General features: G+C 27.5%; 1 protein-coding gene across 2 annotated transcripts in view; it reads right to left on the bottom strand.

The window, feature by feature from the left end:
- Positions 1-363: 363 nt before the first annotated feature.
- LOC100207753 (MAM and LDL-receptor class A domain-containing protein 1) overlaps positions 364-22,539 on the bottom strand; it is a 65,972-nt gene continuing 43,796 nt past the window's right edge. For both annotated transcript variants that reach the window (XM_065792443.1, XM_065792444.1), the window contains 37 exons: positions 22,192-22,353; positions 21,913-22,103; positions 21,162-21,783; positions 20,794-21,056; positions 20,615-20,705; positions 20,132-20,272; positions 19,785-20,047; positions 19,302-19,533; positions 16,543-16,702; positions 16,076-16,199; positions 15,903-15,993; positions 14,928-15,092; positions 14,638-14,742; positions 14,349-14,561; positions 13,973-14,261; positions 13,709-13,842; positions 13,133-13,401; positions 12,709-12,958; positions 11,896-12,024; positions 11,356-11,613; positions 11,129-11,274; positions 10,684-10,879; positions 9,842-10,060; positions 8,651-8,870; positions 8,314-8,546; positions 7,690-7,967; positions 7,368-7,591; positions 7,116-7,249; positions 6,835-7,011; positions 6,504-6,701; positions 6,124-6,402; positions 5,784-5,993; positions 5,458-5,641; positions 5,052-5,302; positions 4,609-4,881; positions 1,274-1,682; positions 364-918 (listed from right to left, as the gene is read on the bottom strand). In XM_065792443.1, coding sequence (XP_065648515.1) covers positions 690-918; positions 1,274-1,682; positions 4,609-4,881; positions 5,052-5,302; positions 5,458-5,641; positions 5,784-5,993; positions 6,124-6,402; positions 6,504-6,701; positions 6,835-7,011; positions 7,116-7,249; positions 7,368-7,591; positions 7,690-7,967; positions 8,314-8,546; positions 8,651-8,870; positions 9,842-10,060; positions 10,684-10,879; positions 11,129-11,274; positions 11,356-11,613; positions 11,896-12,024; positions 12,709-12,958; positions 13,133-13,401; positions 13,709-13,842; positions 13,973-14,261; positions 14,349-14,561; positions 14,638-14,742; positions 14,928-15,092; positions 15,903-15,993; positions 16,076-16,199; positions 16,543-16,702; positions 19,302-19,533; positions 19,785-20,047; positions 20,132-20,272; positions 20,615-20,705; positions 20,794-21,056; positions 21,162-21,783; positions 21,913-22,103; positions 22,192-22,353 — 8,012 coding nt within the window. In that variant the 3' untranslated portion in view covers positions 364-689. The remainder of the gene's footprint in view (positions 919-1,273; positions 1,683-4,608; positions 4,882-5,051; positions 5,303-5,457; positions 5,642-5,783; positions 5,994-6,123; positions 6,403-6,503; positions 6,702-6,834; positions 7,012-7,115; positions 7,250-7,367; positions 7,592-7,689; positions 7,968-8,313; positions 8,547-8,650; positions 8,871-9,841; positions 10,061-10,683; positions 10,880-11,128; positions 11,275-11,355; positions 11,614-11,895; positions 12,025-12,708; positions 12,959-13,132; positions 13,402-13,708; positions 13,843-13,972; positions 14,262-14,348; positions 14,562-14,637; positions 14,743-14,927; positions 15,093-15,902; positions 15,994-16,075; positions 16,200-16,542; positions 16,703-19,301; positions 19,534-19,784; positions 20,048-20,131; positions 20,273-20,614; positions 20,706-20,793; positions 21,057-21,161; positions 21,784-21,912; positions 22,104-22,191; positions 22,354-22,539) is intronic.

Raw genomic sequence — 22,539 nt, 5'->3', positions numbered from 1 at the left:
AGTTCAGAAAAGTTAGTTACTTTTTTCTATTTTATAAAAAGCAGAACTTTAAAGACCACATTAACTCTTGTTGAGGCACTGTTTTAAGGAGTTTGACTTTATACCGAGTTTGTTATGCAAAGTGTTTTTATCAGCTAAAATCTTGTTTCGTGTGTCCACAAATTGAAATAATTAGCTAATTATTTTTTCTTTCGCCTTAAATAGTTTTAGTATTCCATAGCTGATTATGGAATGATGATTTTAGTAAGAACTCACAAATTATTCAAGTTTAAAAGTTGAAAAAATTGTAAAGTTAGCCTTTTATTTGCATGGTTTTTTTTACAGGGAAATAGTAAAATATGTAATGTTGCCAAAAAACCGATAAAACTCACAAAAAATATATTTCTTATCTCAAAATTGGTAATATATATCCTAGCAATTTATTCTACAAGAAAATTATCAAAATAATTAAAAATATTTACACTGTATAAAAAAATATATGAAAACCTGCAAACATCTTAAAAATTAATTTATAACAAAAATAAAAAGATTCATATATTAAAGCAAAAAAAAAAAAACATTCCAGAGCCGCCGTCTGGATATCACTTTATCGGCGTCACTGAACGTCACTAAGTCGTCTCTTTTACAAAAACTTTTATTGTCATTATTTACTTGAGTTTGCAAAACTTCTTTTTAGTTCTGTTGCAATTTTAAAAATTATCTAATGGCCCATCTTCATCTTCCATATAAGGGTCTTGATAGAGAGGATTCGACATCGAGGTTGCACCAGATTTCTTACTGGCTGGAACAGTAAAAGCATCGTCAACAAACATGTTTGTGTCAAGCTCACCCATCGCAAAATCACCAAGTGGTTGTGCATCATATATTGGGTTAGACAAACCCTCAGGTTTTTGTTTCAAGGACACACACTTTGGCTCTCTAAATAAGAAAAAAATGTTTTTTTCTAAATAATGAGCTATAATAGTTACTTGGTAATATTTAAAAACATTTAAAAAAAAAATAACAACAATCAATAACAATTTATAAAGAAAAATATCATTTAAAAAGTCATTTATTACTTTTGCGAAACTACCTTTTAATACATACTATTTCTTAAAGAGCATATTTAATTTATAGCGTAAATACTATTTTGTAACAGAAAATAAATATTTATAACAGGATATAAATATTTATATTATAATAGGATGTAAGTAAATATACAGTATAATTCTTATAAAATGTGATTATGAGCTAGTCTGTAAAGAAATTGTAAATAATAAATTGTATTGAATACTTTTTGGTTTCTTCTGGCGGCTTTGTTGGGTCATAAAACACTGAGAATAACTGCAATTTTGTTTCTCGCCTTTTCTTTGTAATTATATAAGCAATAAAAACCACGATCAATAAAAGTATTAGTCCACCAACAACTGAAGCAGCAATCATTCCTGAACTTTTATTGTCGCCTACTCGTTTACCTGTGTTACCATCGCTACACCCTTTCTCATCTGAAAAATCACGGCAATCAATTTTTCCATCGCAACGTGACGTATTTGAGATACATTGACCGCTGGCTTTACATCTAAACTTATCTGCAGTACACGGGATTTTAGTCGGAAAAGTACGAGTACCATTGATCAAGCAATCTGGATTCAATATGATATCGTCAATAGCTATATCGCTGGCATACGATTTTCCAACCACACCTGATTGAAAAAAGATGTATTTTTATAGACACACATTGTAAATAAAAAGAAATGACATAAATGCAAACATTAAGATAAAGAAAATACATATACATGCACTTTTAAATTAAAACATACACTTTTACATTACATAGCTTAACCCTATATTATACATACATATTTACATACATGTATTCGTTTATATGTTAACCTTTTTAGTGAAATAGACGGGTGAAACAAAAGAACAACAACATAATTTTATGAATATAAAATATAAAACAATTAATAACAATAACAAAAATAAAAAACAATAACCATATAAATAATAACAAACGTTATGCAAACAAAATGGCAAACTCGATAAGCAAAAATAAAAATATATAAATATATTTTTAGCTTGACAAAATAGGAGATTAGATAGAACAATATAACAAACCAAGGATAAAGTAATCACAGATCATATGCACAATAGAAAATATGAATATAAATAATACGCATAATTCAAACTTAAAAAGTTTTTTTCTTGTATTCGCTATAATTTTTTGCTGGTAGAAAATCGAAGCAGAACCATTTTATATCGCTTTTTAAGTTCTATTTTTATATATTATTATTTTCTATTTTTGGATTAATTACTAATCCTCGAGTCCTTACTAATTTAGGTTATTACTAATTCTCTCGAGTCGAAGTCGAGTGGTAGAGCACAATTAAAATACAAATTTTTGATCAAAATATGAAAATATATTTTTTAAATTTATCTTATTCAATATTTTATCCTTTTTCTTTTGATTTATGTATGGAACAGAATTTACTTTTGAAAATGCGATTAAAATCTACATTTACAATAAGAGGAGGCTGAATAAGTGCGAATTTCATAACTGCGAATCTGCATAAGTGCGAAGCAGTTGCAAAGACTGGCATAAGTGCGAACTGGCACAAGCGCGAACTGGCATAAGTGCGCCGAAAGAATTTGCAAACATTGGCATAAGTGCGAACTGGCATATGTGCGAATCAATTGCAAAAACTGGCATAAGTGCGAACTGGCACAAGCGCGAACTGGCATAAGTGCGAACTTGCCAATTCGCCACTTATGCCAATTTGCACTTATGCCAATGTTTGCAAATTCTTTCGGCGCACTTATGCCAGTTCGCGCTTGTGCCAGTTCGCACTTATGCAAGTTTTTGCAATTGTTTCGCACTTATGCTAGTTCGCACTTATGCCAATGTTTGCAAATTCTTTTGGCGCACTTATGCCAGTTCGCGCTTGTGCTAGTTTGCACTTATGCCAGTTTTTGCAAGTGATTCGCACTTATGCCAGTTCGCGCTTGTGCCAGTTCGCACTTATGCCAGTCGCACTTATGCAGATTCGCAGTTATGAAATTCGCACTTATTCAGTCGCCCCTTACAATAATATTTATCTTAGCAACGCAATAGCAACCACAAACATACCTTCGTTTATTATATGTTTAGCAAAACATGCATGCTAATTTGTCTTTTTGTTGTGTCTATCATGCTTTTAATTGTTTATTTATCAACTTTGCTTTTAAAGAAATTCGAATGTTGAGAATTTTGTTGAAGCACGATTCAAAGATTCATGTTGTTATTGTTGTATTAGACCTTATTGTTAGTATTGCATTAGAGATTTATTATTAATTATTAATAAATTATAAGATCTATCACAAATAAGAAAAATAAGTAAGAAGAATAAGTAAGAAAAAGAACTCTAAAAAAACAAATAAACAAAATATTAGCAGAAGAAAAAAGAGAGCATGGAATGGCATAGTTCCAAAGAATGTTGAGGTTTTTGATGATTCTTGTATCAAATCTAAATGTTCAAGTGAAAGAAAACTTCCTTCAAAAACAATAGCTGAATTTTCTACTAATTCTTCTCCACAAACAGAAGACTATTTTATTATTGTGCATTTTTACCTACTCAAAAGCATTTTGCAAACTCTTGTATGTCCAGAATATTTTTGCAACATTGTTGTAAAAAATGATATTTTAAAAAGACAAGGATTCTCATATGTTCTAACAATAAACTGTGATAATTGTTCATGGAATAAAATAATTAATACTTCCCCAGAGATAAAGAAGAGGAAACTAAAGGTCAAAACATATCTGAGGTAAATGTACGTTCTGTAATAGCTTTCCGTGAAATTTACTGTGGTTTTTCATCAATAAGTACGTTTGCATCTTTAATGAACTTTAAATGTTTGTCATAAAATGGATTTTGTCGTATCAACAAAAAGGTTATGAAAGCTTATAAGAATGCTGCCACAGATAGCATGCAAGCAGCAGCAATGGAAACTCCTCATATTGAAACTGTCAAAGGTATTCCATGTGTTCGGATATCAACTGATAGATCATGGCAAAAGCGTGGTCATTCATTCACACCCTTAACCCCCCCTCCTCCGTTTATTAGATCTAGACTAAAATCTCCACCACCCCTACTTCCTTTTATTACCACCCCCCACCCCCACCCAACCCACCCTCTTGTATTAAGGACTGGAGAGTAGTTCTTTTCTTTTAGTTTTGTTTTTAGTTGTTGTTTATTTTTCTCTTGTTTATCTTTCTCTTCTCTTCTCTAAATGCTTTATTTAGCAGTGAAAAGAACCAATAATGACATCAATGCATTAAAAAAGAACGGAAAACCATTTTCTAGCATTTCAAAGTATAAGTATCATATATATCATCTAAAGATACTTAAAAGGTCAAATTATAAAAAATATAGATTCCTAAAGCGATAAAAAATTTACAAACATGTTCATGTCTCTGTAAGCACCAATTTTTTTGGATTTGAATTGCCCTTGTAAGCAAATTTTTTTACAAAAAGAAAATTACTTAAATTGAATGACAATAAAGATACTCTGAGGGAAACATACATGCATCAACCAATAAGTTTATGCACATTGAAATAATTAGTACAGTAATTAAATTTGAATAAATTATACCTTCAAATACAATTCTGAATGGATTGTACTCTGTTGAAAGATTTACTACAAACTCTGTCCAAATATCACCATAGTCACCATTTGCAGACGTTACAAACTCAAAAGCATCATCTTTCAACAAGTAAATGTTGAGGTCTTTCACATGCAATCCAGTCATATGATAAAAAAATCGCAAGGTGCAGTTGCCACCTTTTTTAGCTTGTACTGGTAAACTGATTAATCTAGCTTTATCTCCTTCTTTGCGCCCTGTTGCTTCGATATACATGTAGTGACCTGTCAATATAAATAATATCTAAGTGTCTGTACCATATTAATATATACAAACGCTTATATATATATATATATATATATATATATATATATATATATATATATATATATATATATATATATATATATATATATATATATAATTAAATTATTTGAACTTTGAAGTGTGTTACCTTGAGATGTTCCATAAGTGTGATCTCTTGTTGGTCCTGTGTTATATGATGGAGTCCATCCTTGATTTAAAGTCCAATCAAAATCATCACTTGTTTCTTGTGTGAAATTACATGCATCAGTTAAAAGATTTTCAAAATCACATCCAACGTATTCAGAACATATATCTCCAATTGTCTCATCAGAAGAATCACCACAGTCATCAACAAAATTACAGATCTTATCTGGCGCCACGCAACGATTGTTATCACACCTAATAACAAAAAAACAATTTACCGACTTTACTGATACGACATACTTTAACACTGAAAAAAAATGACATAAATATAGATGTATAACTTAAATTACTTGAATACTTATATATAATAAGTTCTTAAATATTTAAATAGTTATCAAAAATTTCTTTACATAAATTTTCCAGGGTCATTGCCTGTACATTGAGGTGCATGACCGCAGTTTGTAAATGTAATTTCATCCAAAGCTATATCACCTTGATCACCATCACCAACATGAGCAGTAAAATTTAAGTAAAATGGTAAGTACCGACGACCAATAAACACACGTGTTTTTACCCACTTATTACCTTGGTCTCCTAACAAGTAGAATGTTTAAAATATTTATAATATTTTACATCAAAGAAAATCATTTTTTAAAAAAAAGTCTTTTTTAATGATTTTCTTAGTTTTAAATATTTCTTATAAATATTTTAATTAATTACAATATTTTTAGTTTACCCAGAAGTTCAAACAAAGTCGTTGTATCAGGAGAGTCCATAGGAGATTCAGTTTCTATAATATGAATTTCAAGTAGTCCAACATGAACACCATACATGTGATAATAAAATTCTAACATGCATTCAGCATATGCAGCACCATATACAGGAGATGAGAGAACTGCTATTTGGTTTGCTTTTTTACCAGTCACCTCCAAGTAAGCATAAAACCCTTTAAAAAAAATTAGAGTTAAAGTTTAAAAATCTATAAAAAAAATATTTAGGTATTTTACAGATTTTTAGATTTGTAGCCAGCATTTTAAAATAATTCCTACTATAACCAATACAGAAAAAATAACAACCTTCCTTTGAGCCCCGGGCATCAGTGGATGGACCTGTTTTTGCAGATGGAGTATTGCCACTATTTAGTATGAAATCATAAGTGTCAAAGTGTGCATTACGCCAAGGCTGAAATCCATATTCAAAACCTTGTGGATAACCGCAAGTGATGTTATCCTCATCAGTTCCACCAAGACAATCTTCAGAGAAATCACACACTAACATTCGTGATATACAAACCCCAGTTAATCGACATTGAAAGTTAGGTAAACAAGGATCAATAGGTGGCTGAGTTGGTCCTCCTAAAAGAAATTATAAACCATTGCAGCATACAACACAGACTTTAAAATAACAAAAGATTATGCACAAAAAAAATATGTAAAAAATAATAAAAAAATAATACCTGGTAAAACTTTATTGTTGAAGATACAACCAGGGCTAAACATAATGTCATCAATAGCAATGTCTCCTTTGAAAGAAGTGCCCATCACTGCAGTAAAAATAACTTGGAAATCTTGGGAGCTAACTAAATTAACTTTGCCTTTGAACCATTTATCGCCTTGGTCTTTTGATTTACTCCATACTGTATTTTCCACAACCCCTGAAAGAAAAAAAAATTTAACTTATTTATAAAACAATGGTAAATAAAAAATATTAAAAACACGATTTTGAAGTTTGATTTTTGAAGTCTCTTTTATTTATACTTTTATAACTTAAAAATAAAAATCACTAGCCATATTGCGTTGCAGTAGATACTGACAAAGTGCCAATGTGAATACCATACATGTGATACCAAAAGGATACAAAACATACTGGTGAGCTTCCTGGTTTGGTAGCTGCAATAGTACTACTAGCTAACTGCGCTGTGTCATTTTCACTTCTAACAGATGCTTCAATATAAGCATATTTTCCTAAAATATTGAAATAATGCTTATCGATCAAAAACTTTCAAAAAATATTAAGTCATTTAAAAAAATGCAATTCTTATTTTGATTCTTAAAAATCATTTAGTTACCATGCTCCTCTTTTAAAGTATGATCAGTTTTAGGACCAGTGCCTGATGATGATGTTTTCCCGCTTTGAATATCGAAATTAAAATCATCACTTGTCAACTGTACAAAATCATTCAAACCAGATTCAAAGTCAAGCCTGAAAATTTAAATAAAAAACTTTAGATCTTGATCTTCATCACATTATTTACAGTTGTAAATTAAAACTTCATTTAAAAATAATTTAAAAATTTAAAAATAATGTTTAAAGCCATTACTTTTTATAATCTTTACACAAAGCTGCGCTTTCATCGGACCCATCACAGCAGTCTGTTTCTAAATCACAAAGTGAATCAATTGGTATGCACTGTTTAGTTTCTTTGCATTGGAACTGATCGCTGTTGCAAGATAAGGGAGGAACAGGTTCAGCACAATCAAAACTCCAATCATCAATTGCAGCATCTGTCTGTGTACCCCAATAGTGACTACCTTCAAATACAATCTACAAGAAAAAAATTTTAAAAAAATTAAATTTATAACTTAAACATAGCTACAAGTTCATTAAAAAAAAAAAATTCAAACTCATTATACAAAATGTACCCTAAAGTTCTTTGAGCATGGTGGCAACTCAACAGTTGCATTTTTCCATTGATCTCCAGTGGACTGAGAACTTTGCCAAACTTTGGTATCTCGTCCACTTTTGCGATACAATATATTCAAACTAGCGTCATTTCCACCACTAACTTTGTAATGATACATATTATACCAAAATGAAAATGTACATTTATACCCTCCTTTGTAGTACATAGGACTAACATAGTGTGCATTTGGGAAATTTGATCCTTTTGATTGGTCTGCTTCCATATACAAGTAATAACCTGAAACAAAAATATTTTGTTTTTTTAATTTTTTATAACAGTTTCAATTCTCTTATAATTTCTTATTCATTATATTTCATTTATTTTTCTTTACAATTACTTTTAACTATGGTAACTATGGTAACAAGCTAAGACCTTTTAATTCCTCAAAATATTTTTGCTGAGCTAAACAAAACTGTCAGGATGTTAAAACTTAAGTCATTTTAGTATAACTAATATAATATTTATTTTATATTCCTATTAATTTACCTTAATGTGACTAATGATTATAAAAAAAATTATATCATTAAAAAAATTATAGTTATATCTTAAAATAACTTGATAAATTATTTTATAAACTACGTACCTTCTGGAGTTCCTTTAGTGTGATCAAATGGAGGTCCAGTTCCATTGCTAGGTGTTTTTCCTTGATGAACTGTCCAATCCATAGAATCACCATAGTAGGCATTGGTCCACATACAACCATCACCATTCTCAAAATCACATTTTGATGGACATCGTTTTTCATCAGCATCATTCTTGCAATGACTTATAAAATCACAATATTGGGAGGCAGGAATACATTGACCATCACCACAACTGAAAACCAAGAACTCATTAGTTTTGATTATTAAAAAAGATTAAACACATAACTCATAGCAACAACTAAAAATAAGTTTTACTATAAAAAATTAATGACATACGCAAACTCTCCGCCTTTACAGCCAGGAGGAGGAGATGGTGTAACCATAGTTGGATCAAGAGTTGCCTTGATATCAGGATTACAACCAATTGTAAATGATACATCATCAATAGCTATATCACCTGAATAACTCAAACCACGACGTCCCTCTACAACAACCTGATAGTTCTTTGTGCTCATAATATCAATACTAGCACCAAGCCATATATCTCCTTGATTACCTACAAAAAAATTGTGTGCATGTATATATATATATATATATATATATATATATATATATATATATATATATATATATATATATATATATATATATATATATATATATATATATATATATATGCATGGTATTGAAAAAAAAGGAAAATCAAAAAATAAAATATTTTCAATTTACTATCAAAAAAAATTGTGTATAATTATATATATATATTTATATATAAATATAAATATATATATAAATATATATATATACATACATATATGTATGTATAAATATATATACAAATATATATATATATATAAATATATATATATACATACATATATGTATGTATATATATATATATATATAAATACATATATGTATGTATAAATATATATAAATATATACATATATATATACATACATATATGTATGTGTATTTATATATATATATATATATATATATATATATATATATATATATATATATATATATATATATATAAATATATATATATATAAACATATATATAAATATATATATATATATATATATATATATATATATATATATATATATATATACATACAGATATGAAAATATGTATACTTATACTGGTCCGTCATACTAGACAGGATGTTTATTTAGTACAAATATTTGGTAACAAAATTAAAAATACAAATATTAAAAAATTACATAGAAAACCTTTTTTTCATTATTTTTCTCAAAACTTTAAATTATTTGTAATATTTTATTAATTTGATATGTTTTATTAACTACCAGTCCATATACTCATTTGTTTTTCCTATTAAAGTTTGAAAATTTAATTTGTAAAAACTTCTGTCAAAACTTCCTACTAATTGTTAAAAAAACTTCTTAAATTTTTAAAATTTTCTTTTTTCTCTTTTTTATCTTTTATTCAAAAAAACAAAAAACGTTCTTCAAAGTCTAATTTTAACAAATAATTGTAACATATATACAGTCATTACCTTTTTTGCTCCATAAAAGTTGCATTAATGAGTTTGCTGCAGTAGATGTTTTTAACCATACATTGAGAGTATCAATATCTTCACCAAACATGTGATAAAAAAATCTCATTGTGCATGTTCCGTTTGAAGGCCGGAAAACTGTACTTAACAAACGTGCTGTGTCATTAGGCTTGCGAGGCGAAGAGGTTTCAATAAATAAATATCGACCAAGTTTAGTTCCTAAAATGTTTTACATACATTTATTAATTTTATTAAAATATATTTAGTAAATTGATATTAGTTTGATATTATATATAGAATATATTTAGTAAATTGATATTATTTATAGAATATATTTAGTAAATTTATAATAATTAAATATTTTAAATATTTGTTATTATGTATTTATTAAACTGATATTAGCTATGATTATTGTTGCTATAGTTATAAGTAAAATTTTAAATTAATGTTAAATTTTAAATTAAAATTTTATTAATGATATATGAATTTTATTTTTATTTTTATTTTGTTGGATTAGAATTTAAATGAAACTAAAAATTATATACAAAATTAATATTTATTTATAATATCATTTTTAAAGTAATTTTTAAATATTTGTTTTGCTAGATAAATATTTAGGAAAATATGTTTAGCACAGCGCAGTAAAAAATGACAACAACTTCTCCAACCCAAGTTATATAAAAAACTTCATATAAACAACTTCTCCAAAGAGAACTTCTTATATTATAAAGATCATATAATGTACACATTTAAAAATTGAAAATAAAATTGAAAAAACTAACAATAAAAAAATAAAAAAGTAGAAATAAATTAATTTTTAAATACAAAAAATAACTAAAAACCTTCAGTGTGATCTGTTCCAGGACCAGTGTCTGTTGAAGAAGTAGCGCCACTTGTCCAAGTCCAATCAAAATCGTCATCTTTATCCTGATACCAGTTGCAAGTATCAACCTCAAAGTTACAGCGTTCTTTGAAATTAGCACATATTTCTAATTTTTCATCACTGCTATCACCACAGTCATTTGTAAAGTCACACATCTAAAAAAAAACAATATTGTTTATTAACAAATTATTATTACTATTATTATTATTAGTAGTAGTAGTAGTATTAATAGTATTAGCTATTATTAGTAATATTTACATTATTGTTTATTGAACATATCACATTAAATTGAAAAAATTAGTTTATTATAATTTGATCTTAACTTTTATTTCTCAAACCAAATGTTATGTTAAATGTTAACACAAATTTATTGAATAACAATGAAAAAAATAGTATTAAATTACTTGATAAGGATAAATACAAACTCCGCTTTCGCATCTGGTCTGCATTTTGTTACAAACATTTGTTCTAACAGGGTAATCACAATTCTTAAAAACAATGTCATCATAAGCAGCGTATACATACTGAGCTTGGAAAGAAAGAGACCAACCTAAATAAAAGAGGTAAAGCATTTAAATTTCATATTTATTAAATTCTTTTATTTTGTTTTAAAATTGTTTTTAAAAATTACCATCAGGTCTTTGACCAACTCCAAAACTAGTTGTAATCCAGGAATTGCTGCCACTGACATATTTATACCAAACCCGAGAAGCTACATTATTAGAATTGACATCCTGGTTATGGAACACCACAAAATAATTTGATTTGTTGCTAAAATAACTAAACTCCAAAACACAGTTAGGACCAGTTTTCGACAAAGTTGGACTGTTGAACTTTGCTAAAGTATTTTGAGTGCTACCACTACCCGGAACAAGAAGTGCAAAGAAACCTTTAAAAATTTAAATGTTTAAAATTTTTAAAATTATAATAATGAAAATTATTTATACTTTTAATATATAAAATATAAATATACAATTAAATAACTCTAATTACATAAAAGTATATTATATATAATACTAATATTTAACATAGGTATAATTGCTATACTTTTATAACACATATATAATATATAATATATATAATAAATAATGTATAAATATAACACATATATAATATGTAACCAAAAATGCAAGTTAAATTTATAATAAATGTTTTTTTTTTTAAATGTTACCAGAGGTTGAGTTTTTTGTCTTATCAAATTTTGGTCCTCCTTCATTCAGTGGCTGAGATCGACGGAACTCAAGATTTCCAGTACTTGCATCTGTGTATCCACAACCACTTGTTTCAAAGTTGCATGGTCCTAAATAAAAAAACAATTTATGTACAAACTGTTTTTTTAATCATTAAAACAGTCAATTGTATAAACTACAGTTTAAAGTCATGTTATAATTGCATTTCAAAATAACCATCTTTGTGATCAACATCATCTATATCATAATCATCTTTAAAGTCTATATAATCAGACATAATAATTGCACACAATTGCACAAGTACATACATTGCACACAATTGTGCAATTATTATGACGTTTTTCTTCTTATAGAGTTATAGAGTTGAGATAGGGTTATAACCACAATTAAGTAGTCTCCTTGTCTGTAGTGGCCTTCTCGGCCTTGGAGAGGTGAATTAAAATAAAATAATAATAGTAATAAAAATATATTTATACATAAACAAACATAACAATTGCACCCATTTGTGCAATTATTATGACATTTTTCTTCTTTTGGCTATTTAGCTGTTGACTTTTTAACAAATGTTGGCTTTTTAGCTTTTTGGCTTTTTAACAAATTTATCAATTTAAAGGTTTTCATTTTTCAAGATATTTAATATTTTCATGTAAATATAAAATTATTGTAATATTTAACGGAACTTTCTCTAAAAACTCCTCACAAAAGCCTAATTTATTTTATTTTATCTTTTTACAATGTACAATTACTTTAATTCCTGCTATTAGATAGAAGAAAATAATGTTTTAACATCTTACCACAAATTTGCTCATCTTGACCATCAGAACAGTCATTTCTGTAATCACAAACATAATATTTTGTAATGCATTTATTGTCTTTCATGCAGTAAAACTGATCAGAAAGACATGGAGTGGTGGTTGGAATTGTAGGAGTTGTTGGGATTGCTGTTGGTAATGTTCCATAAAAATCATTGCATTCATCAAAGGACACATCATCAATTGCAATATCACCTAAGTATCCACTACCTATTTCAGCTTCAATGATCACCTTTACATAAAAATAGTTTTTCATCTTTTTAAATTCATTCAAATAAGATGATTATTTTTAAAAAAGCAAAAAATTCAATTTTAATAAAGAATCAAAGAAATTTGAAAATATAGGCGTAACTTGCATTGTAATGCATAATTTGCGCAGATAAGTTTAACTAAAGTAAATTTCTACCTGAAATGGTAAAATGCTGGTCAAACGAATGCTTGCTCGCACCCAAAAGTTGCCTGCTGGTGTCGAACGGGTCCATACAGTTGTCTCTGGACAGGTTACACATTGTCTAGTCTTAATACGGAGCACTCCAATATGTTCACCCATCATGTGATAATAAAAGCGTATAGAACAAAGTCTTTGTGGATCAGTAGGTCTTAATGCCGCAGATGCTATTCGAGCTTTGTCACCAAGCTGACGTGGGTAAGATGATTCAGCATAAATGTAAAAACCTAAAGTATAAAAAAATTTTCTGTGTCTATTACTTCTGTTTTGGTCATAAATAATTTGGCCTTTATATTCTCATGGTCTCCATAACTGTTTATCACTTCCTTATATTTTAATGGGTTTTTTCTTTGTTTTTTTTTTCAAATGTTCAAAATTTTAAATGTTACTTCATTTGATTTGATCTACATTAAGTTTATCTAAGCTTCTGTGTATACAAATTTTTTATAACAAGTATGATAAAAAAAAAACAAATCTGAGAGATTTAAATTAATTAGAATTTTTTAATCAAAGGACAGAGAAAAAAACAAGTACCAGATGTTGTTCCAGTTGTATGATCAAACAAAGGACCAGTACCATCAGAATCAGTTACACCTTTTGTTCGAGTAAAATCAAATTGATCATCTTTCAAGTTTTGCCATTGACAGAAACTACTTTCAAAGTTACATCTAAAACAACATTTCACAAGTCACTAAGAAATAAATCAAAAATAACTACTTAATTAAATGTTAACCAAAAAATAATTAGGAAAAATTAAGAGTAGCTATGAATTAAAATAAATATAAAAGTAATTCATACCTGTATGGGTAGTATCTAAATGGGCAATTATCTTCATCACTATTGTCACCACAATCATCAGTAAAATCACACATTCGAGAATAGGAAATACAAGCTTTTGTTTTAGTACATTGGAAACTGTAGCCAGTAAAACACCATAGGGAAGGCTTTGGCAGAGCACAATTTTGCAAAGAAATGTCATCAATAGCAATATCACCAGTAAAACTAGTTGATCTTTCTGCAGTAAATCTAATGTTGAATGGAGATGTTCTTCTATTGATATATACAATAGCTTGCTGCCATTTATTTCCTATATAACATAATAAACATAAACTTAAACTTCACAAAAAAAGGAAGTAAAAAGAACCACGGGAAAAGTTTTAAAAAAATACTTTACCTTGATCACCATAAATTTCCCAAACTTTTGTTAACCTAAATCCAATAACAACTGACACAACTAGTTCTCCTATGCTAGATCCGTACATGTGATACCAGAAGCTAATAGCACATGTTGACGATGCTTGTTTAATTTGAGGACTACTAAATGTAGCTAACTCAAATGACTTGCCTAGTGAAGCTTCTACATAGAGATAGTAGCCAGCATTTGTACCTACAAAATGTATTAGTTATTGTATTATTTCTTGCCAGTTTCTAGAACAAATTTCAAATAACTTTTTAATCGATACCTTTAGTATGATCTGTAGTTGGTCCTGTGTTAGCAGTTGCTGTTCCTCCAGCTTGTCTTCTCCAGCTAAATAATCCTTTAGTGTTATTTGTCCAGCCACATACTCCTATAATATTTTGATTACGTTATTAGTTTTTATTAATTACAACAACATTCCACATAACAACATAACAGATTCAGATAGCCAATAGCATTAATAATTTAAAACTATCGAAACTAAATAAATATTAAAAATTATTTATTACATATTTATAATACTAAATGAAAAAAAAAATTTTTATTTAGTTATACCTGTTTCGAAATCGCAACCATCACACCCATCTTCATCTGTATTGTCTGTTGAGTCTTTACCCTGAGCACAGTCAGGATAAAAATCACATACCTTATCACTAGAAATACAGGTACCATCTTTACACTTTCTGAGACATGGTATAGGAGTAGGAGGAGGTGCAGGTGCTAAAATTTATGGAAACAATAATATATATCTTGTAAAAAAATGTATTTATATACAACCTCAGCTTGAATATCGCCGTGCCACAACAGCGGAGTAAATTAGTTTTAAAAAGTTTTTAAAAACTGAATAAATAGACTTTTTGCTGCTTGTGTACTCATCTTCTCATGCCAAGGCCTGCATACATACATCCCAGCCGACACAAACACGTCTTTTAGACATATTTTTTTGCATCTAAAATGTTATCACCTTTTAGAGGTCAAAATTCAGATAAATATAAGACATCTATTAGTAGTCTTCTTTTAGACGGCTTAAGGCAGCTATTATTTGTTGTCTCAAAGATAAAAACAATTAGATGTCTTATAGTTATTTGAATTTCGACGTCTAAATGGTGTTAACATTTTAGATTCTAAAAACAGGTGCTTGTGCCGGCTGGGATATATGTATAAAAAAAAATGTTAAAAAAAAAATGTTAAAAAAAAAAAATTTAGATAAGTTTTTTTTTTTACTATTAGCAATAATAATTTATTCTTCTTCTGTTTTTTAAGAAAGAATTTAAAAAGCACTCTATTTGTACAATACAATAAAATAATTTATATATATGTATGTATATATATATATATATATATATATGTATATATATATATATATCTATACATATATATACAAACATATATATATATATATATATATATATATATATATATATATATATATATATATATATATATATATATATATATATACACACACACAAATATTTAAGTATAAGAGACTTGAATTTCATAAATTCTGTTTAAAGAAATGAAACTTACGATCACATTGGCCTAGTGTAACATTAAGATCATCCAGAGCAATATCTGATTGATATGTGACACCTGAGCCAACTTCTCCTTCAAATACAATCTAAAATTCATATTGAAAATAAAATTTAAACAAAAAACAAAAAATTAAAAATATAAAAGTTTAAAGTTAAACCTAGTTATACCTGAAAATCATAAGAACTAGTGATGTTAGCTTGACCAAAGTGCCAGATGTCATCCAAATTGCCTTCCATTGAAAACAAAGGGTAAGAATAATAATAGGCACCTTTTGAATACGGAGTCTTGTATCTAAACCAAACAAAAAAGAAGTAAATGAAACCAAACAAAATAATATTTTAAATATAAAAATTCCTAATAATCTTTCAAGGAATAACATTACTTAGGGTTAAGGAGCTTTAAATAGAGGAGGTTTTTGCAAAAATATCATTATTTTAAGGAGCCTAATCTTTCAAAATTATGATCTTAATCAAAATGACTTTGGAGATAATCCAAAGAAGAAAAGCAAACATAAAGATGAGATTGTAATTTATCATAGAGTTTATTTATTTTAAAAATTATAAGTTTAAAAAATTTAGTTAACAATGAAATTTTGATTGAGAAAAAAATTATGCCAAAAAAAAAAATGTCTTACTTTGTCCTCACTCTTAATGCTCCTGCTCCAGTTCCATGCATGTTATACCAAAACTCAACACACCATTTAAAGTTTGGATTGACTTTAAACTTTTCACTAACAAACCGTGAGATATCTCCTCTCTGAGCAGGATAAGATGATTCCATAAACAAATATTGACCTAAAAAATATTTTTTGAATGAAAGTTTATGTTCAGCTTTTAAATAAAAAATGATAACTAAAGTAGAGAAAAAAAGTTTTGTATTGCAGATATATAACAACTATATTTATAGTATATATATTTGTATGTATGTGTATATATATATATATATATATATATATATATATATATATATATATATATATATATATATATATATATATATATATATATATATACATATATATATGTGTATATACATATATATATGTGTACATATATATATATATATATATATGTGTATATACATATATATATATATATATATATATATATATATATATATATATATATATATATGTATAGATATATATATATATACAGGGGCTATTCTGGGAAAAAAATTTAGGTGGCGGTACTTCGCCCCCCCCCCTCACACACATTCATCCCAGAAAAAATTTAGCAGAAATATTGCCGAATATCGACGCTTTTTCGCAAAAAAAATAATATTTGCCGTAAAAAAACATTAAAAAAGAAAAGTCTACAATTTTTAATTTGGGCAGCAATCAAATACCGTTGACGCTCTTGAAAACGATCTAGAATAGCCCCTGTTATATAGATTGATTTATATATATATATATTGAAAGGAAATAATTTTTCTGCATTATAAATGGATGAGAATTGGTTAAAAAATAATAAATGTTTCATTTTATTTAGTTTTAAAAAAATTCACCCAAACATAAATTTTCTAAAATTGTACATAGACAGCAATATACATGTAGCTGCACATTCTGTGCCATTAAAAAATTCTTAGCACAGAATTTTTTAATGGCAACAAATTGTTTGACACAAAAAAGAATTCTTTTTAAAAAGCTTATAGTTAAATTTAATATTTAGTGACATATTTACAACTGTGAACAACATAATATATGTAATACATATTATAATTAATATGTTTATATATTATTTATAGAAATATTATTGATGTGTAATTTGTGCTCAAATGTTATATTGATTGATTTTATATTATCTATGTGGTTTTATTTATTTAACACTGAAAATAAAAACATGCGGACAAAAAATCTCATACAATTTCGAGAATCAAATAGAAAAATCACATTGAAGAATGAACAAAGAGAAGTTAAGTTAGAGATACTAGACTAAACTCTAAAGGCCATTTTCAAAGAAACTATTTTTGATGGGAGAGTAGCAAGTTAAGAAGGAAGAAACAAAATATTGGAAGCAACAAAATATTGCCATATATTGAATATCCTTTATCTCTAATTAACGGGAAAACAGCAGATGGCTCAATAAGATAAGTTTTAGCATCATTTAACTTAAGTCTTTCATTTTTTCAAAAAAAATGAAAGATTTCCTTAAGTTATATTTTAGCAAAATCTTTTTAGGTATTTGTTCTTCTACTTATTGTAGTTAAGGTGCTTTTCAGAAAAATTACCGACAGTTGGTTATTAGTTTAAATAATCAAGATATTTCTGTAAAATATCTAGTCTGTAAGATAAACAATTAAATTGTTTAAAAAGAAAACACCAAAGATCTTACTATGGACTACAAGCAATCTTTTAAATTTTAATTAAATGTAATATGCTTATCAAGATTTTATATTATATAACTTAATATAATATAATTGCAGTATGTTATTGAATCCTAACTATAGTTTTAATTTTCAGACCTGTGAAATCTCAAGTTCTTGAATGCTATTTTTAAGTGAGAACATGAACCCATGCTCAATGCTGCAATTATTTTAACTAATCCAAAGATTTTTAAACAATATTCTTTAAGAAAATAGGAGAAAAAGAGTTACAACTTAACTTTTACCTATTAAGTAAAGTAAATAATTACTTTGAGTGAAAAAAACACTTTTTTTCAGTAACTTGTGAAAGTTCTCATTTCTCTACAAAACAAAAAGTACTTTTGTAGTTGTGCGGTATAGTCAAGATTTTTTGACAACAAATTTGGGCTGAGCAATATTCGTATGGCAACAGACAAATCAAAGAAATTTGAATAAACTGTGTCTTTTAGAACATTTTTTAAGACAACAGGCCCAGTGTACAGTAAAAATTGTCTAAAAAAAACTCTCTATGGATGTGTTTACAAATAACAGCTAAGTTGTCAGATATCATGGATAATTGTAACTGAGATTGCTTACAAAATAAAGTGAATAATATTTAGACTTAATATAGTTTTAGACTTAATTAAGTTTTTACATAGTTATATTGTTATATAGTCAAATTGAGTTTTCAATGTAAGAGGACACTTTTTTAACAAGGAAATCAAATTAGGTACTTTTCATATTTTTTGGACAAAGGTTTATAGATTTATGACACAGGAACATAGGGTTTATGACAGGGTTAGAAAAAAAGTCCTTAATATATATATATATATATATATATATATATATATATATATATATATATATATATATATATATATATATATATATATATATATATATATATATATATATATATATATATATATATATATATATATATATATGTATATATATATATATACAAGTTATTTAATATATAGATTATATGGCCCAAAAATTAGTCAACTCTAACCTTTAGGTTATTAATTTCATTTAAGCTATTTTTACCTGTAGGAAGGCCTGTTGTATGATCTGTTGATGGCCCAGTGTTGTGGCTGGGTGTTGGCCCTGTGTATACTAACCAATCAACTTTGTTAGAGGGATCATTTTGATATCCACAAGCATTACCATCTTCAAAATCACAATCACCAACTGGTACGCATTCACCATTATGAAATACAAGATCATCAACTGCAATATCAGAATAATAATCTGCACCACGGATTCCTTCCAATATGACCTATATTTATTTACAATATTACCTATAGTTAATTACAATATTATCTATAGTTAATTACAGCAGAAATTACATAAAGTTTATTACAGCAAAAATAAATACAACATAAATACTTTACTTAAATAATATTTAACCTACAATGCTATTAAGAAAACTTTCACTGAAAAGTAAACTTTAACAAAATTCAAGAAGAAAATGAAAAAAGAGAGTTTTTTTTTAATTTTATTTTTAAAATCATTTGTTTTGCTTCATACCTTCCATTCTTGCATAGGCTCCTTAACATTTATAGTAGCTCTAAACCATTCATCTCCTTGCTCACCAGAAAGGGTCCAGAGAGGTAAAGCATCAACAACTTTTCCACGCCGAATAAAAACATTTAGAGTACCTATACCAACCCCTTTCATATGATAGTAAAATTCAAAACATGTTCCATCACTTGGACCCCTACTGTATGACTCAATTCTAGCTTTGTCTCCAGGTTGGCGTGGCCATGATCCCTCAATAAATAAGTATTTACCTAAAAAAAATGATGGTCACTTAAAATACATCAAGTCTTTGATAAAAATTTATTTAAAAAATCAAATCATTACAAATTAACTACCTGTAGGTGTTCCATATGTGTGGTCAGACTTTGGACCAGTATCCCAACTTGTGGTATTTCCAAATCCAATAGTCCAATCAAAATTATCAGATGCATCCTGGCTCCAACCACATAAGTCATTGTTTTCAAAATCACAAAATCCTTTTAAAAATAAACATATTTAAAAAACCTAAATTCTTACACCATAAACTAAATGTGTGTATATATATATATATATATATATATATATATATATATATATATATATATATATATATATATATATATATATATATATATATATATATATATATATATATATATATATATATATATAACTTTTATAAAAATTACAATAAATTGATAAAAACTATAATAAGTTCAACAAAATTATAAATATAATTAGAATATATTATAATAGCATAGTTATTATGTACATTTAAAAAAGTATTTATAAATATTATAACATAATGCATCATTTTAAATTAGAATTAAAAAAATTACTTTGAGGTGGACAAGCTCCATTAAAAAAGCTAATGTCATCTAGTGATATATCACCTTGGTAACCAGGTCCGCGCTTACCTTGAAACACAACCTATAAACAAATTTTTAAAATGAAAAAATGAAAATTTAAAGGAAAAATCAAGAAAAATTAAGTTTTGTAATAATTAAAAAAAGTATACTTGAAACTTTCCACTTGGTACAACAAATTGGCCATAAAGCCAATCATTAACCATCGCACCACTTCTAGTCCATACAGGAATAGTAGGCATATTTGCTGTTGTCTTATGGAAAACATTTAAGCTGCCAACATGCTGCCCATACATATGATACCAAAAGCGCACACATACTATAGGACTTGATGGTGGAAAGTCAATAAAAGGTGAAACTAAGTTGGCTGTGTCATTTTCTTTATTAAATGAGGTTTCAATGTAAACATAATATCCTAAAAATTAAGTAAATAGTAAAAGATAATATCTCTAAAGCTATGCTCATGGTATTGAACCATGGTATGATATTAATAAAATGATAAATAAAAGTGGTAACATACCATCCTTGGTACCAAGTGTGTGATCTGCAGTTGGTCCAGTACCCCAACTTCCTGTTTCACCCTTATGTCTTGTCCAGTCAAAACTATCAGTTGCATTTATGTTTAAAAACCCACATAGGCCTGTTTCAAATGAACAGTCATAAATTGATGGTGGTATTTCTGTTGTAGGTGGAATGGTTGGTGGGAAGTCTGTTGGGTTGCTGAGTGAGTAAAAGCATTGAACTCCATTACTTGTTGAGCTATCATAGCAACAGCCCAGTTTACCACATTCTAATTTTGAAATAGATTTAAAACCACATTGTTGACGTAAAACAATTGGAACAGCATTACAAGTTGCAGGATGTTGAAAGCACTTAGGAACATTAGGTACTGAGTCATCATAACAACAACCATAAGATATTGTGCAAGTTGCTGGGGTGACACTACCAGGACCGCAAGCAACTCGAGCAGTTGGTTTTATAGAAGAACAAGTACCAACACAGTTTCCACTCAAAACCTCAAGGTCATCAATAGCAATATCTCCTGTATAAGAACTACCATGGACTGCTTCTAATATAATAGAAAAAGCATTTTGTGAATGAAGACCAACTTCACCTTGAATCCATTTATCCCCTTGGTTACCCTAAAATACAAAAAAAGAATAATACAATAAAAATATAAATTTAATGTTATACTATCATTAATGTATATGATTAAATAAAGTAATAAATAAGTAAATAATACATTTAATAATATAAAACTAAAAAAGCACCTCAATTGATTTGACAATAGCTGGATTACCAGAGATTGTTTTAATATAGAAGTTAATTGACCCTATACCATCACCAAACATGTGGTACCAAAATGACAAGCAATTGCCTTTTGTTGCTGGAAAAATTTCACTAATAAGTTGGGCACGCGAACCAGATGGAATGCCAGATGATTCAATAAATGCATAAGTACCTATTAAAATGAATAAAGTATTTTTTAATTAAATTGAATATTAGAAAAATAACTTTTTTAACATCTTAAAATGATCTTTGAATATTACCAAGAGCAGTTCCTTTTGTGTGATCAACAGAAGGTCCAGTTGACCATGATGGAGTAGATCCACTATTAAGTATCCAGTCAAAATCATCAAAACCAGTAGTATTTTTTTTATTAAGAACTTGACTCCATCCACAAAAACTTTGTGATTCAAAATCACATGAACCTTAAAACAATATTTTATTTAATAACTTTTAACAACTGATGAGCAGTGAAATGTAAAAATAGAAAAAAAAACTGAATTCTAAAAGATAACATTTTATTTTTGTTCTAGAAAAAAAGTTGCTTGATAATAATAGTTATTTCAAATTTTCCTTTTACTAATATTATATAACAGTGTTAAATATATTTA

Source organism: Hydra vulgaris, chromosome 03 (assembly GCF_038396675.1).
Source record: "Hydra vulgaris chromosome 03, alternate assembly HydraT2T_AEP".
Lineage (NCBI taxonomy): Eukaryota > Metazoa > Cnidaria > Hydrozoa > Anthoathecata > Hydridae > Hydra > Hydra vulgaris.
The sequence above is the reverse complement of the archived record's forward strand: the minus strand, read 5'-3'. Positions and strand labels throughout refer to the sequence as shown.